Source organism: Salvelinus namaycush, chromosome 1 (genome assembly GCF_016432855.1).
Source record: "Salvelinus namaycush isolate Seneca chromosome 1, SaNama_1.0, whole genome shotgun sequence".
In the NCBI taxonomy this organism is placed as follows: Eukaryota; Metazoa; Chordata; class Actinopteri; order Salmoniformes; family Salmonidae; genus Salvelinus; species Salvelinus namaycush.
In genome coordinates, this window is record NC_052307.1 from 44,901,012 (window position 1) to 44,919,052 (window position 18,041).

Here is an 18,041-nt window from a genome sequence, read left to right on the forward strand (position 1 = left end):
ATAGGCAGTTTCAAATGGGTACGTTTTTTAGCCAAAAACGAAAATACTGCCCCCTACACTTAAGAGGTTTTAAGAAATACTAACGAGAAGTAACAGAAAAATAAGTGTATTTTTCCGGGTGCGTGTGCAGGACAGAGGAATAGCAATTCTTACACTATTGTTCTAAATTCAGTCACCTTCTTCATCCTCATCTTTCAGTTCATTAAAATTCAATTATAATTTCATAATGAAATCATATCACTGTGGAGAAAGCTACTTTTACCAAACCTGTTTTGCAAGATCTAGGCCTTCACCAGTGCAACTCAGATACAGTGCTTGCTCTTTTTTTTTTTTTACATAGACCAGCAGAAACATGTAAGCACAGGTAAGCCGCCATTCACATCCACCAGACATTTGTAGGCTACTTGAAAAACATAGAGAGAGAGAGAGTGTGCGAGAGTGAGAGAGCATTGTTTTCTGTCTGGTTTCTTGTTAGGTTTAACAGGTGTAACTTCATGGCTTTTCCCCCTCCTTTTAACCTGTTTGGGCTGCAAGGGGCAGTATTGAGTAGCCAGATAAAAGGTGTCCATTTCAAACGGCCTCGTACTCAATTCTTGCTCGTACAATATGCATATTATTATTACTATTGGATAGAAAACACTATCTAGTTTCTAAAACCGTTTGAATTATTTCTCTGAGTGAAACAGAACTCATTCTGCAGCACATTTCCTGACCAGGAAGTAGAAAGTCTGAAATCGATGCTTTGTTCTTCTTCCTGCCTATAAATGGGCACAAGACCTATTAGTATACATGCACGTCATACACCTTCCTCTGGGTGTCAAGAGGCTGTGAGAGAAGAAATGAGGTGATTATCTTGGTCTGAGATGGAACACATCATCTTGGAATGACGTGTCCCCCATTTTCGGTACTCTGAAGAGCGCGAGCTGGACAGTGGCATTGCCTTTTGTTTATCTGCCGTTATAGGCGACTACAATCTCCGGCTTTGATTTTATTTGATACATATCACCATATCATCGTAAAGTATGTTTTTTTCAATATAGTTTCATCAGATTATTGAAATTTTTTCGGGAGTTTTGCCGTGTTCCGTTCTCTTCCGTTTGTTGACATGGAGAGTGTCGTGCCACCCGGCTAGCGCGCTTGCTAAATGAAGAGGGAAAGTTGCCGTTCTGAATCCAAACAACGACTGTTCTGGACAAAGGATACCTTGTCCAACATTCTGATGAAAGATCAGCAAAAGTAAGACCCATTTTATGATGTTATTTCATATATCTGTCGTAGTCGCCGGCGCCCAAGTGTTTCTGGCTATTGTGCTAAGCTAATATAACGCTACATTTTTTTCCGCTGTAAAACACTTAATAAATCGGAAATATTGGCTGGAATCACAAGATGCCTGTCTTTCATTTGCTGTACACTATGTATTTTTCAGAAATGTTTTATGATGAGTAATTAGGTATTTGACGTTGGTGCCTGTAATTATTATGGCTGCTTTCGGTGCAATTTCTGACTATAGCTGCAATGTAAACTATGATTTATACCTGAAATATGCACATTTTTCTAACAAAACATATGCTATACAATAAATATGTTATCAGACTGTCATCTGATGAAGTTGTTTCTTGGTTAGTGGCTATTTATATCTTTATTTGGTCGAATTTGTGATAGCTACTGATGGAGTAAAAAACTGGTGGTGTAAAAAAAGTGGTGTCTTTTGCTAACGTGGTTAGCTAATAGATTTACATATTGTGTCTTCCCTGTAAAACATTTTAAAAATCGGACATGTTGGCTGGATTCACAAGATGTGTACCTTTCATATGCTGTATTGGACTTGTTAATGTGTGAAAGTTAAATATTTTAAAAATATATATATTTTGAATTTCGCGCCCTGCACTTGAGCTGGCTGTTGTCATAAGTGTACCGACGTCGGGCTTGCAGCCAGAAGAAGTTAACGCTCTAAGTCGGGACCTACTAAATCCAGCTAATGTTTGAAGAATCATTCTGATATTCTTTTGCAGCACCACTATAGTCTCACATATCAACAGACCATTTTTATTTTAAAAAGCATTTATTAATTTATTTTTATTGCTGCTTCAGCATGACTTTCTTTTAGTGTTTGTGTGCCTGAGACCACAGGGTCTCTCTCTGAGAATGGTGATACAGTATGTTGTGATGTGTGCTGCTCCCTGCTGGTGAAAACGTGAATTCATCTCATGTTTCATCTTGGCAGTTTTTAAATTCTGTTTTGACCCACCAAATTAACAAAACCATACTGCAAGCAAATTAATTACACAATATAAAAAATACTGACAAACAGTTATTTAATTGAATAGATCTTTATTTGATTTCATATCCTAGACATTCACATACAAAAGGAATGAACATCGAAAAGGGGACAGAAAATGCATCATAGATATAAATACAATGCCTTCAGAAGAATTCACACCCCTTGACCTTTTTCACATTTTGTTTGTCTTACAGTTGTCTTAAAAATGGATTACATTTCGATTTTGTGTCACTGGCCTACACACAATGCCCCATAATGGCAAAGTGAAATTATGTTTTTTGAAATCTTTAAAATTGAATTTAATATTCAAATCTGAAATGTCTTGAGTCTATAAGTATTCAACCCCCTTGTCATGGCAAGCCTAAATATGTTCAGGTGTAAAAATGTGCTTGACAAGTCACATAATAAGTTTTATGGACTCATGTTTGTGCAATAATAGTGTTTAACATAATTGTTGAATGACTACCTAATCTCTGTACCCCACACATACAATTAACTGTATGTCCCCTCAGTCGAACAGTGAATTTCAAACAGATTCAACCACAAAGACCAGGGAGGTTTTCCAATGCCCCGCAAAGAAGATTCAGACGACGTCGAAGTAACAACAGTTAATTAATCAAACAGGGGCAGGCAGAAGGCAAGTCAAGGGCAGGCAGAGATCAGTAATCCAGATAGGTGGGGCAACAGTACAGGATGTGAGGCAGGCTCAGGGTCAGGTCAGGCAAAGGTCAGTAATCCAGAAAGGTGGGGCAAAGGTACAGGACGGCAGGCAGGGTCAGGGCAGACAGAATGGTCAACACCGGGAAAACTAGGAAACAGGAGCAATTGAGAGACAGGAGCAGAGGGATAACCGCTGGTAGGCCTGACGAAATTAAACGAACTGGCAAAAGACAAACAGAGAACACAGGCATAAATACACAGGGGATAATGGGGAAGATGGGCGACACCTGGAGGGGGTAGAGACAATCACAAAGACAGGTGAAACAGATTAGGGTGCGACAAATACAGAATACAAATATTCCAAAACATGCATCCTGTTTGCAATAAAGCATTAACTTCTCTGGGATATGTGGGACGCTTGCGGCACCAAAGTCCACTAGAGCTGTAGAGACAACACTTGAGGGACAACCAGCCGGTGAAATGGGAACCAGAAAGGGTTTGGCGGAAAACGATGACAATGGAATACCATGCCTACCCTGTCACTCTGTTCTAGTGGACCCCAGGGTAGGACACACCGGACACCACTGAAGCTGGTGTCCCTCCTGGCCGCAATAAGGATAGAGCCCAAGCTGTCTCCGGCGACACCGCTCTGCCGCGGAGAGGTGTGTGACCCCTACCTCCATGGGTTCAGGCTCTGCCTCAGGCTCTGCCTCGGTGCCAGAGGAATGGAGCGTTAGTAGGTGTCACACCCAGTGTCTTTTTCCTCTAGGATTTTGCCTGTGCTTAGCTCAATTCCATTTCGTCTTATCCTAAAAAACTCACTAGTCCTTTCCGATGACAAGCATACCCATTACATGATACAGCCACCACAACGTTTGAAAATATGATGTGGTACTCTGTGATGTGTTGTGTTGGATTTGCCGTAAACATACCGCTTTATATTCAGGACATAAAGCTAATTTCTATGCTACATTTTTTGCAGTTTTACTTTAACTTCTTCGGGATAGGGGGCAGCATTTTCACTTTTGGATAAATAGCGTGCCCAATTTCAACTTCCTTCTACTCATCCCCAGAAGATAAGATATGCATAGTATTAGTAGATTTGGATAGAAAACACTCTGAAGTTTCTAAAACTGTTTCAATCATGTCTGTGAGTATAACAGAACTTATTTAGCAGGCGAAACCCCGAGGACAAACCATTCAGATTTTTTTTTTTTAGGTCACTCTCTTTTCAATGAATTTTCATTGGGAATCCAGATTTCTAATTGACCTTCTTGCAGTTCCTACCGCTTCCACTGGATGTCAACAGTCTTTAGAAATTGGTTGAGGTTTTTTCCTTTGTGTAATGAAGAAGTACGGCCATCTTGAACGAGGGTCACTTGAAGTGTACTGTTTAATAGAGACGTGTGACCAGAGAGCTAGCTACAGTTTGTTTTAATCCTGTATTGAACACAGATCACCCCGTCTTCAATTTTATCGAATTTTTACGTTAAAAAATACCTAAAGTTGTATTACAAAAGTAGTTTGAAATGTTTTGGCAAAGTTTACAGGTAACTTTTGAGATATTTTGTAGTCACGTTGCACAAGTTAGAACCTGTGTTTTTCTGGATCAAACGCGCCAAATAAATTGACATTTTGGATATATATCGACGGAATTAATCGAACAAAAGGACCATTTGTGATGTTTATGGGACATATTGGAGTGCCAACCACAGAAGCTCGTCAAAGGTAAGGCATGAATTATATTTGTATTTCTGCGTTTTGTGTCGCGCCTGCAGGGTTGAAAAATGCTTCTCTCTCCTTGTTTACTCTGTTGCTATCCTCAGATAATAGCATTGTTTGCTTTCGCCGAAAAGCCTATTTGAATTCTGACATGTTGGCTGGTGTAGCTACAAGTGTAGCTTTAATTTGGTATCTTTCATGTGTGATTTGATGAAAGTTAGATTTTTATAGTAATTTATTTGAATTTGGCGCTCTGCATTTTCTCTGGCTTTTTGCCAAGTGAGACAGTAGCGTAACGCCTAAACTCCGATTTTGGGATATAAATATGAACTTTACCGAACAAAACATACGTGTATTGTGTAACATGAAGTCCTATGAGTGTCATCTGATGAAGATCAACAAAGGTTAGTGATTCATTTTATCTCTATTTCTGCTTTTTGTTACTCCTCTCGTTGGCTGGAAAAATGGCTGTGTTTTTCTGTGACTTGGCTCTGACCTAACATAATTGTTTGGTGTGCTTTCGTCGTAAAGCCTATTTGAATTCTGATGGCTGGATTCACAACAAGTGTAGCTTTAATTTGGTATCTTTCATGTCGGTTTTGATGAAAGTTTGATTTTTATAGTAATTTATTTGAATTTGGCTCTGCATTTTTACTGGCTTTTGGCCAAGTGAGACGTTAGCGTCCCACATATCCCAGAGAAGTTAACCCTTTCACACGTACCATCACACGGGTGTGATCGTTCTACAGTGGTCCCTGAAGCGTACGATCACACCCGTGTGATTAGAACACTCATTTAGAACGCTCGTTTAGAACGGACAGTTTCGAATGACGCAACAATCAGCGTTTGAGCTGGCCACACTTTTTTCAGAAACTATTTACACAAACACAGTCCTTACAAAGTTATGTCCAGAATGTGAGCAGTTTATTTTTGGATTCAATGTTCAGATATTCACAGAAGAATATATAGCATAACACAATCATCCTAACCGGAAAAATGTAGGCTACATTTGTCCTAGCGCTAACTGAGGAAAGATTGACCCAACACACGCAGTCATATTTTCTAACTCTCGGCTGACAAACTACAATATGAATTAGCTAATACCAATTACTATGTATAATTAATCACATCACGGGTGAGCTCACCATTGATCGAAATAATTAGGTAAAGCACTTTTTAGAAATCGAAAGTAATCCGACGATTAGTTTCAGCGCGCACCCATGCATTTTTTCCTCACAGAAACCGAAGACAATAAGAGAAGACGAGATGCGTTTGGTCTGTTTATAGTATGCATGTTGAAGGGGTGTGTCATCTACCGTCGTTCACATCCCACCATTCATTTCCGGAAGTCCTCAAAAAATGAGTGAACTCTTACTCACCTCATTTTGTTATAACATCTTTGGTCAAACAGACGATTACGTGAACCCAGAATGCATTGAATGTCAACAAACATGGCTACACAGCTGGAATTAGCTTAGCTCATCATAATCAGTACAACCTTCAAAAAAGTATTTTACACACATAATATGTGCCCATTACAATCTGTGCAAGAATCGGAATGCATGATTTGTCACCTAGATTTGAAAACATGTGAATAAAACCGTAAATACACAAATAATTGCCACACAAAACATTTTCTGATAGTGATTTATTGATACAAGTGGCGCGTGCCGGCAGTCAACCACGTACCCTCTCACTGTAAACCATTCAGTGTTGTTGTTTATGTATGTAGCTAGTGAGCTAAGCTGAAGCATTAGCAATGTCTTTCAAAAGGAGACAACAAACAAATGTGGAAATTCTGGAGATTTTTTTAAAATTCTGACAATGAGTCAGAGTATGAAAGTCAGGAATCAGATTCTGACTGAGTGAGGAGCTGCCCCCCAACCTTGTAGCCATTGAGAACCCTGAATCTGAATTTCCCTTGTCCACTGACGAAGTCCCAGGTCCCTTTGAAGATGCTGGTGGTGATGGAGGCATACCAACAGTGGATGAAGTACAGGAGTTCTGTGGTAGCCCAGTCATTTCACCCCTCCTGCCCCTGCTGTTTGCTTTGGCGAGTCCCAGTCTGGAGTGTTTCTGACAGAGGAGCTGGTGGGAGACATAGTAGAGACCAATCGCTATGCCTTGGAGCTACAGGATAAGAGAGAGCCAGGAGTGGGGGACAACCACAATTAGTGAAATGTATACATTCCTGGTGACAGTAAAGACTGCTTTCTAGTTCTGCTGCTATGACTGCATTTCATCAACGCTACTACCATCCTAAATGACCCGTTATACAAAATAAGAAATGTTAACAGCTGGCAGTAAAGTGGCATGACAAACGAGACGTCCGTGTCCTCTCCACTGTCCATACAGCAACCAAGTCGGCCACAGGAAAGGTGGATTACCTGACGGGAGAGAGAAAGATCAAACCAGACTGTGTGCTTGACTATAACCTCAAAATGGGGGCAGTGGATAAAGCAGACATGATAAACAGCTTTGTGGAAAACGACTCAGAAAACGACCAAGTGGCATAAGACAATATTTTTCCATCTGATCAACACAGCCCTAGATGGCCACATAAGTTCATCGCCAACTAACAGGTGAGATGATTACTGAACAAGGTTTTTTTTTTTTTATTGAACGTACAGTTCACACACATCACATACAGTTCCATTATGCAATTATAGTGACAATATCTCACCCACCTATCCACTGCCTCATCATCCTCTCCCTTCCCTCATCCTCCCCACTCCCTCATAGGTAAAGTAATTACCTACCAAAAGTATAGAGAGAACCTCATGAGAGAGCTGCTGGAGGAGCACCACACCCCTCGGCGCCCATCCATTGGGGGTCGCCCTGCTGGGGACAATCCCCTACGCCTCACTGCACGGTATTATCCCATCGAAGTCCCTCAAACTGCTGCTCAAGGTAGTCGCACACGGAGGCACTGCAAAGTCTGCCTGTCTGGCACCAGGAGAAGTAAGCAGAGGAGGTTGACAAAGTACATGTGTTTAGCTTGTGACACACCTCTATGTGTTTCACCATGCTTTGAGGAGTACCATATGCTCAAGCTGTCACGCCCTGATCTGTTTCACCTGTCCTTGTGGTTGTCTCCAAACCCCTCCAGGTGTCGCTTATTATACCGCTGTATTCATCCCTGTGTTTTCTGTCTCTCTGTGCCAGTTCGTCTTGTTTTGCAAAGTCAACAAGTGTTTTTCCTAGCTCCTATTTTTCCCAGTCTCTGCTTTTTCCTAGCCCTCCTGGTTTTGACCCTTGCCTGTCCTGATGCCGAACCCGCCTGCCTGACCACTCTGCCTCTTCTGACCTCGAGCCTGCCTATCACCTGGTACTGTTTGGACTCTAACCTGGTTATGAACTCTCGACTGTCCCCGACCTGCCTTTTGCCTACCCCTTTTGTTATAATAAATATCGGAGCTCAACCATCTGGCTCCTGTGTATGCGTTTGGGTCTCGCCTTGTACCCTTATAAAGCATTATTGAGCACATCTGCAGCAATTACTGACTGACTTGACAGGTGACTTGAACGGTATTCTGTCATGATACTATGCTGAGATGTAGGGGGTGGAAATGCAGTTGTTGTTCAATCACTGCATGAATATTAATTATCGGTTATGCATATTCATAAGTTGTCAGTCTTTTCTTGCAGTTTTTTTCCTCTAGTCAAACAAGTTTTTGTTGCTGTTCAACCACCACCAATAATTCAATAAAATAGACGACTTACATCTGTCTTTTCTTGCTGTGTTTTCATCCAGTAAAACTGTTAAGGAGTGTACGCTAGCATACAAAATCTGGCCTCAATCTTCAGCTTGAAAGATGTCCAGCTCCAGTTATGATTTTGGCAAATACTGTTTGTGGTTTCTGAAAGTACAGAATAAAGAGGAATTATTAATTAGAATACAATATAAGGATATAGCAATAAAACAATACTACAAAGACGTGACATAACTCTGCTATCAAAATAATAAATTGCATTGACAAAATCACAAATATGAGTTATATAACAGTAAAAAACAGTAACTGTTGAGCTCCACAAGGGGGTCAGGGCAGAACAGAGCTATGCTAAACAGGCCAAATGAAAACAAACCATGGTCATAAGGCCAGGGTAGCTTCAAAAGACAACACAACTGATATTTCCCTGCCGCAATTAGCATTGTTTTACAGAGCTAATAGAAGAATGTAGCTAGCTACATAAGCACGACTGAGTATAACACCATAAAGGTTATGAAGATAGTAATGTTACCTTGCGTGTCCACGGTTATAAGGAGTACACACAAATATATTATGCTCAATACATACAGTGAGCAACAGTAGAAATGACATACAGAAACTAGTAGAATGTAATAAGGCATTTACGTTGGTAGAAACGTACACATCTCCAAAGTTATTATCATGTAGTAATGAAAACAACAATGAAGGTGATGCGGGCACCAGCCGGAAAATGTGAAAAGGTTTATGCAGGTTCTATTCTGACTGGAGATACGCAAATGTCTGCATACTTGATCTGCGTAAACAATGGCGAAGTGCTTGGGGAAGTTTTTCCGGCTCAGTAATGCCCCAAAAAAATTATTGTCCACAAATGTGAAATGGCCTATGTGAATTAATGAGGAGGCGGAACACACCTCAATTCAAACTGTTGTTAGAAAATACAACTTGAAATTGACAATATGAAACAGCCTATAAATAAAAGCAGGCAGAGTGCCTTAGTTTGAGGGCAGCGCGGATTAACTGTCCTGTTGAGTAACAATCACATGTTGGAATAGTGAGCGCATTTTGACATCACGTATAAAAAACTCACGCTGGGACGACCCTTAGAGATATTTGGAACTCACGTGTGAAAAGGTTAAGAGCACACCTACCTTTTCAGCCATAATTTTGAGGAAGACATTGAAGATTTTATCAGCAACACAGATCACACACTGCATCAAACCTAATGATACATTGAATCAGAAACAGAAAAAAACCCTGGTCATCTACCTCACGAGGAGGTACTACATAGAGCCATGACTACATACCTCACACACAGTACTACATAGAGCCATGACTACATGGAACTCTATTCCACATCAAGTAACTGACGCAAGCAGTAAAATTAGATTGAAAAAACAGATAAAAAAACACCTTATGGAACAGAGGGGACTGTGAAGCAACACAAACATTGGCACAGACACACACACACACACACACACACACACACACACACACACACACACACGCACTATACATTCACATGGATTTAATACTGTAGATATGTGGTAGTTGTGGAGTAGGGGCCCGAGGGCACATAGTGTGTTGTGAAATCTGTGAATGTATTGTAATGTTTTAAAATAGTATAAACTGCCTTAATTTTGCTGGACCCCAGGAAGAGTAGCTGCTGCTTTGGCAGAAGCTAATGGGATCCATAATAGAAAATTACACCCACCCGATTTGTCCTTCTGGATGTCTTTGTCCTCAAAGTACTGGAACATCACCTCATGTACTCTAGCCTGTAAACAGACAGTAGGTACGTTGACATGGCGAAGTTTGTTGATCAGAGCAGATCCTTCAGGGGAGGGGTCTAACAAGTTGATGATGGTGGATTGTAGGTCACTAAGCTCGGCCTTGATGATAGACAGGTAGTTATACTTACAGAAAGGAGACAGGTAAAGTTAGACTTCGAAAGGGACAAGTAGAGTTCCAATAAAGATACAGGTGCCATCATTTAGGGTAGGTGACTTGACCACCTGACTGTGCTGGTCTTTGTGTGTGTCTGTGTGTGTGTGTCTGGCAGAGTTGTACTCTCGGAGTGGAGCGGTTCACCGCTGGGGAAAATGAGGAGAGGAGACTTGGTGGCGATCTCACACACTCCCTCATACCACTCCTCTGGCCACAGACCCAAGCCCTCCACAGCAAAGGCCATGACAACAACGGAGATGCAAACTAGTAACCTTTCAGCGAAATTAGCCGTTTTGAATCCAAAATAGGTGACCTACATGATTCATATAGATCCAAAGAGAGGTTTGGAGCAATACTGGCTGTATCCAAGGGTCAGCCAATCATTCTCATAACAGAATGCATCACGCGACTGAAGAGAGAAGAGACAACCAATTTGCTTGTTACAGCATCAGCTTGCACTCTGGAAAGACAGCAGAGAGTGGAAAAGCAGTTTGCCAGTTACAGCAGGGCATCTCCTGAACGATAACGAAGGTGATGAAGGTGATGAAGTGTACTTCATGAGCTGTAATCGAAAAACAACTAGCATTTGGAAAGTTTGAGGTGAGGGAGAAAGTGTGGTGGAACAAGTATTGTTAGCATTGTTAAGTATCTTGCTAGCTGGATCGAATTCCCCGTTAGCTAGCCAGAGAAATGTTGAGCAACATTAGCCAACTTAACTGATCAAATAATTCAGTTTATGGTGTGAAAATTTGCTGGCTAATAAATTCAGACATCTAACGTTAGCTAGCTAGTTAGTTACTAACGTTAGTAACCTAACCAATTCGCTATAATATTAACTGGTATATGACCCCTTGCCGTTCCTCAAGTTATAACGTGTTAGTTGCTTACTGGACCCTGGCAATCTGTGTGAAATGTTAACTAGTTAACTAGCTAATGAACTAACTACTATCTGTGAACTACTACACTATGTGGTTAATTTTCAGAATGAGAGAATTAGGTGAAAATTAGACTTTGCTTGTTAAACAAGGGAATTCAGGGATCAAGTGTAGCTGGAGCTGGGCCTGGCTTAAGCTGGATGCCACTATGGTGAAAGGAACACCACACACTTTCCCTCTTTCTCACTTTTTCAATACAGTGGATAAAAAGGGGTATGCCAGGTATACTCTCTGCCTGAACGAGATCAATTATGCCAACAAAGGGTATCATGCTCTGCTGGCACATTGTAGAACAGATGTCCACAGGCAGAAAGTGTACAATGTAATCATGTGCAGTGTAGCCCGAAGATATTGCTTTTGTTGTATTGAACTTGACACTTGTGTGTGAGTGAGGGGGGATTATTTAATGTTTAACTCGGTGAACGTTATTTTTGCACACATGTAGCCTTGTGCACTTGATCAATGTCTACTATATTGGGCCACTATAATAGAGCAAAAATAGAATGCCTGTTTGTTTCATTCTACTTCTACTTGAAGATGTTTTTTTCCCAAGTGCAATATTTAGATGTGTCTGGTCACAAGCATTCTATTATAAAGGCTGTAATGGCTAACTGCAATATTAGTGTATTGTTTTTTTCTCAATACTTGAGTATCATTTGCAGTAAAGTCTAAGCAACAAATAACATTGGATTGCTTTCTTTACATTTTTTAGCTGTGAGTTAGTTTCACATTAACAGCTTTTTATTTTAAACACAGAGACTGATCATGTAGATCATTTTCTTTGTTGTTTAATTAGTTAAAACCTGCATTTCCCCCTAGCAGGGATGTTTTTTTTTGCATGTTTCAGTCACCTTTTTGGGGCCTCAACAGTTTGCATCCCTGCAACAGAGTACAGCCAGAAGTCCCTCAAGAGCTTCTGAAGGAGTGGCTTAGCCTCAATGATTGGCAGCAGCCGTCTGGTCAGCAGTAAAGTAAGAGAAAATGGAAATGGATAGAGAGGTTTTTGTGAAACATTTTTTTAATTTCACACTTTATTCAGAAAGCCGGAAACAAAGGGGAGACGGGCTGGGAGCATTATCGCTAGCCCACAGGCTTTGCACAGGTATAGATGGATGACAGAGGGAGAGACAGAGATTGAATGTCACTGAGGAGAACTCAGTGGTCCACGGTGCCATGAGAAATAATAACTTATTTTCCAACGAAGGCCAGTGAATCTGGATTGCAATGGCATTGTAAAATCTAGAGTAACAATGTATGGGCATATCATTAACTTAATGTAAAACTTTTTTTCACAAAATAGCACATTTTTACTGTATTAATGATTAAATGTGTAAAACTGTGTAATCTCCAATAATCTGATACGTCAATTAAAGTATCAATTAAAGTTACCAGTTAAATGGACAAAATTCGGACAAAAAATACAGATACAGTATTAAGTGATCAAGTGACTGGGGCAGAGTTAAAGATTTCAGACGGATGCAGTACTTTGTACACTTTGTTGTTTGATCTGAGCTATTTGTTCAGGGTAAGAGGACATCAAAGTTCAGTTTGGGCTTTCTGCTCTTTCTTCACAGTGTTGCAAACAGACCAGTTCCCGCCATCACAGAGAACGCACAGGTAAGCCATTTTAGAGTCCTTGACTGACTGCCGTCAAATACATGAATCCTAACAAGATAAAGACTATCACTGTCGTGTTCGTACATAACTCCTATTTATTAACTGAAAAGTTCCTCAAATTAAGCAGAAATGTTTGCGAGTTTTGAACAACTGCTGAATACCTTTTTGAAGAAGTTTGGATGTTCTTTAGTGTGTATGCCTTCAACCAAAAGAAGGTTAAGCATGTTGCTATTGATATTGATCATTGTTCTTGATAAATACCTTAGGTCAGTGTTTCTCAAATGGTGGGTTGTGACTGATTCCTTTTCTGAAGACTTAGACTAGAAACACTGGATTTAGGTTATTTTGAGTCACAATAGAAAAGTTTGATCAATCTCCTCGAGCTCTGTCTGTCGTGATGAGCTCGAGCTCTGTCTGTCGCCTTCTATATCTGTCTGCTGTGTCCGTGTCAGGATGTGGGTTGTCACGGTCATCGCTGTGTCCTGTGTCCTTGTCGGTCCCTCTCTCGCCGGGGTCAAGGACCTGGGCTCTCACTTCAGCTTCTATGACCAGAGTCCGACCCCAAACACTGAGCCGGACCCACGAGGCCTCGGCCAGGGTGGAGCTCTGGACATGGAGAACATTCCTCTGGAGTTCCACAAAGAGAACACTGTGACCAATGATCTTCCCCTGGAAGGCTTTGAGGACGAAGACTACATCGACTTTGACAAAATCCTGGCTGAGGGAGGGGACGACTACAGGTGGGTGATGAAAGGGATTTAAGCACTGGGACGCTCCATAGACACAAAATCCATTGATTGCAGTGGTTGGAGCATGGTGCATGCTTGTGGGTTTGATTGACTGTGTAAATCATTTTGGATTAAACACTTCTGCTAAATGACCATATTTTCATAATATTTATATTATTACAGTGAGGGGGATGAGATTGATGAGATCGCAACTCCCGCTCCGTATATCGACATCTTCGCTGAACCCTCAGATCCAAAGACGCGGCGCGCCCGACTCCTGAGCCTATTTCAAGACCGCTCACGCCTCCAACGAATCAACGTGGTCAACGCCCACTTTGGCTTCAACCTCTACCGCAGCCTTCGGAACAAGGTCAACCAGACCCACAACATTCTGCTGGCGCCCGCCGGAATCTCCATCGCCATGGGCATGATGTCACTGGGAGCGGGGCCTGGAACACATTCTCAGCTCTACCGGGTGCTGGGATTCGCCAATTTCGTCAACGCCAGCAATCACTACGACAACGCCACGGTGCACAAGCTGTTCCGGAAGCTCACACACAGACTCTTCCGACGCAATTTCGGGTACACGCTGCGATCCGTTAATGACCTGTACGTGAAAAAGGAGGTGGCGGTGGAACCGAGTTTCCGGGCAGACACCAAGGCATACTATTTTGCAGAGCCCCAATCGGTGGACTTCAGGGACAAGGCGTTTCTGGACAAGGCTAACCGGCGCATCTCAAAGCTGACCAAAGGACTGATCAGAGAACCACTAAAAAATGTGGACCCCAATATGGTGCTGATGCTGCTCAACTACCTCTACTTTAAAGGTAAAGACAACATCAGAGCAATAAGCCTCAACTATGCCATGTCTATGGACCAAGCACCAAGTATCTGTCTGTCTCTGATTATATTTTGTCAACATTAAGTAAAATATTTTAAAGTGATACATTATGGTCTATATTACATTTCCATTAGGCCTAGGATTTAACAACAAACTTAAAATCCTCTCTTTGTAAGAAAATTGAGAAACATCTTATTGACACAAGCCAAACAATATCTCACCCACACAAACAACAAATCCCCACCCACACAAACAGGTACGTGGGAGCAGAAATTCCCAAAGGAGATGACTCACTACCGGAACTTCCGTGTGAATGAGAAAATAAATGTTCGAGTGCCAATGATGCAGAAGAAAGGGAACTACCTGGCGGCTGCAGACCACGAACTGCAGTGTGACATCCTACAGGTGGGTGGTAGACATTTAGTTCAGGGAAGTGAGCTATATATAAAAAAGAAGATTCAGTGCAGTGCAATATAGGCCTACAGTATAGGGCTTTCACAATTACCGTATAAATGTGTAACCGACGGTTATGGATGAAGACCGTCATAAAAAAGATGATCATATCTTTATCGTCATGATTCTTCTAGCTCCCCTATGTGGGGAACATCAGCATGCTCATCGCCCTGCCCAGGAAGATCTCCGGCATGAGGAACCTGGAGCAAGAGATCTCCCCCACAGTGGTCAACAAATGGCTCAGCAACATGACCAACAGGTGAGAACATATGACCACATCTGACCAATAGGTAAGAACCTGACTGACTGACAGGCATACATGATAAAAGAGAACAGTACACATGACCATACAAGACAACAGGTGGCCATTCCAGACAAAACTTGACCAACATGTGAGCAGACCTGGCCCAAGACCTGGCCCAAGGTGAACAGGAATAAACACTGTAAAGTTATGAACAAAAGATGACCACTAGGTTAGAGTATAGGGCCAAAACTACCACATTATGGAAGCTATGGGATAAGAGACACAGTGCCTTCAGAAAATATTCACACCCCTTCACTTTTTCCAGATTTTGTTGTGTTACAGCGTGAATTTAACATTTATTAAATAGAGATGTTTTCTGTCAATGGCCTACACAAAATACCCCATAATGTCAAAGTAGAATTATGTTTTTTGATTTTTTTGCAAATTTATAAAAAGTGAAAAGCTCAAATGTCAATAAGTATTCAACCCCTTTATGGCAAGCCTAAATAAGGTAATGAGTGAAAATGTGCTTAACAAGTAACATAATACATTTTTTGGACTCACTCTGTATGCAATAATAGTGTTTCACATGATTTTTGAATGACTACCTCATCTCTGTACCCCACACATAAAATGATCTCTACGATCCCTCAGTCGAGCAGTGAATTTCAAACACAGATTAGTAGATAAAAAAACTATTTAAAAAACAGACATTGAATATCCCTTTGAGAATGGTGAAGTTATAATTTACACTTTGGATCATGTATCAATACAAACAGTCACAACAAAGATATTGGCGTTCTTCCTAACTCAGTTGCCAGAGAGGAAGGTGACAGCTCAGGGATTTTCACCATGAGGCCAATGTTGACTTTAAAACAGTTACAGAGTTTAATGGCTGTGATAGGAGAAAACCAAGGATGGCTCAATAACATTATAGTTACTCCACAATACTAACCTAGTTGACAGAGTAAAAAGAATGAAGCCTGTACAGAATACAAATATTCCAAAACATGCAACTTCATTGCAATAAGGTACTAAAGTAATACTGCAAAAAATGTCGCAAAGCAATTACGTTTTTGCCCTGAATACAAAGTGTTATGGGCAAATCCACTTACTGAGTAACACTCTCCATTTTTTCAAGCTTAGACATAATGGAGCTAAGCACAGGCAAAATCCTAGAGGAAAACCTAGTTCTGCTTGAAGATTTTTTTAAATAATAAATGGGTAAATGTTGCACATTTCAGGAGTGGAAAGGTCGTAGAGACTTACCCAGAAACAGCTGTAATCACTGCCAAAAGTGCATCTACAAAGTATTGACTCAGGGGTGTGAATACTTGTGTAAATTCGATATTTCTGTATTTCATTTTCAATACATTTCTAAAAGAAAATATCACTTTGTCATTATGGGGTATTGTGTGTAGATGGGTGAGGTCATTATGGGGTATTGTGTGTAGATGGGTGAGATAATGTAGAATAAGTCAAGGGATATGAATACTTTCTGAAACCACTCTAAGGGTCTAAAGAGTATATTCTGTATTGGTCTCTACCCAAGGACGCGTGAGGTGGTGTTCCCCAGGTTTAAGCTGGAGCAGAGTTATGACCTGATAGACAACCTTAAGGAGATGGGCCTCACAGACCTCTTTGAGGAGAGGGGTGACTTCACTGGGATGACTTCAGAGAAGATCGCAATTAACTGGGTAAACAAACCTCCAAGAGAGCAAACACCACAATCTTAACTTTCACTGCTCGATGCTAACACCAGCAATACGCTGTCAAGGCCAAATAATTTTTTTGCTATCTAATAATGTTAGATAAGATTGGGTCATAACTCGATTGGGTCATAACTCGATTCTCTCTCTTCTCTCCCCACCAGTTGAAGCACCAGGGGACGATCACGGTGAACGAGGAGGGGACGGAGGCTGCGGCCCTGACCCAGGTGGGCTTCATGCCCCTCTCCTCACAGATACGATTCGTTATAGACCGGCCATTCCTCTTCCTCATCTATGAGCACCGCACAGACTGCCTCGTCTTCATGGGCCGCGTGGTTGACCCCTCACAGAGCTAAACGCTTGGTAACTCTGTAGTTCATTCTATCTAGAAAAATGTACCTACTAACATTAATACTTTTTTGGGGATTGTATTAACAGTGGACTAATTAACAAAATACTATTTTTTTTTATGAACTATCTTTTAAAATGTCCTTTTCAGCTAGCATTCACCCAAAGTAGGAAGCCGTTTCAAAAATATTGGCCTGGTAACCAATTCTGCTGATCCTACAATGGGACTACTAGCTGTCATGGCGAACTGTATGAACCTGTGTCTGAGAGAGGTTAGTCAGGAGTGTTGATATTTGCTGTCTGTTAATGTTCCATCTCTCTATACATCTACAGTGGAAGTTGTTCGACTTGAAACACTAAGCGTTGGCTATTCAATAAATGTTTTAGAGGAAAACAATATAGTCAATTTGACCATGACTTTCTTGTTTAGTTTTTTTTTATGTTGGATGTTTGGATTTTCTGAAAAGTGTTTAGCAAACCTGTGTATGTAAAGTTCTGTCTAGAATGTTAGATAAAATGATATACAAAAGCATTTGAGACTGTTGAAAATGCTTTTGTGTTGTATGACAAACATTTAAACGCTTTACAAGTTAAAATGCAGGTGCAACATTTCTTTCTCTAGTACATTTTCAGCAATACAAAAAAATTACCTAATTCAAAATTGTCCGGTCTGGCTCAGGTCATTAGCGCTTGGAATGCCAGGATTGTTGGTTCGATTCCAGTAGCCACCCATATGTAAAATGTATCGTCGCTTTGGATAAAATCATCTGCTAAAATGACATATCTTATGTTAAAATAAAGAAAACTTACAAATACAGTAAGCTTTCCAATAAAGGGTGAAAACAAAAG

At 40.9% G+C, this 18,041-nt stretch overlaps 1 protein-coding gene and 1 long non-coding RNA gene across 7 annotated transcripts; one reads left to right on the top strand and one right to left on the bottom strand.

Annotated features, from left to right (window-relative positions):
- Positions 1-6,921: 6,921 nt before the first annotated feature.
- Positions 6,922-13,149, bottom strand: LOC120044590. Of its 5 annotated transcripts, none has more exons than XR_005476566.1 (6): positions 13,131-13,149; positions 10,085-10,148; positions 9,522-9,592; positions 8,387-8,523; positions 7,423-7,605; positions 6,922-7,050 (listed from the first exon to the last, which is right to left on the bottom strand). It is a non-coding gene; the product is annotated as an uncharacterized LOC120044590 (long non-coding RNA). The 5 variants fall into 5 exon arrangements; XR_005476567.1 differs by lacking the exon at positions 13,131-13,149 and adding an exon at positions 10,292-10,306; XR_005476569.1 differs by lacking the exons at positions 10,085-10,148; positions 13,131-13,149 and adding an exon at positions 9,678-9,719.
- On the top strand, positions 12,207-17,724 carry LOC120044577 (heparin cofactor 2-like). 2 transcript variants are annotated; one of them, XM_038989253.1, is made up of 8 exons: positions 12,207-12,223; positions 12,827-12,869; positions 13,322-13,609; positions 13,781-14,424; positions 14,695-14,843; positions 15,026-15,150; positions 16,688-16,832; positions 17,009-17,200. In XM_038989253.1, coding segments are annotated over exons 1-8 (1,587 nt in total). In that variant the 5' UTR covers positions 12,207-12,222. The 2 variants fall into 2 exon arrangements, with proteins under 2 accessions (XP_038845181.1, XP_038845172.1); XM_038989244.1 differs by lacking the exon at positions 12,207-12,223 and adding an exon at positions 12,230-12,354 and having other exon boundaries at positions 17,009-17,724.
- Positions 17,725-18,041: the final 317 nt, after the last annotated feature.

What these genes read in the sequence shown, in the direction of transcription:
- LOC120044577 (XM_038989244.1), top strand. Translation starts at nt 12,234, where the DNA reads ATGGAAATGGATAGAGAGGTTTTTGTGAAACATTTTTTTAATTTCACA. An exon ending in AGCCCACAGGCTTTGCACAG is followed by an intron (nt 12,355 to 12,826) that starts GTATAGATGGAT and finishes CTTTCTTCACAG; the next exon opens with TGTTGCAAACAGACCAGTTC. An exon ending in CTCAGCAACATGACCAACAG is followed by an intron (nt 15,151 to 16,687) that starts GTGAGAACATAT and finishes TCTCTACCCAAG; the next exon opens with GACGCGTGAGGTGGTGTTCC.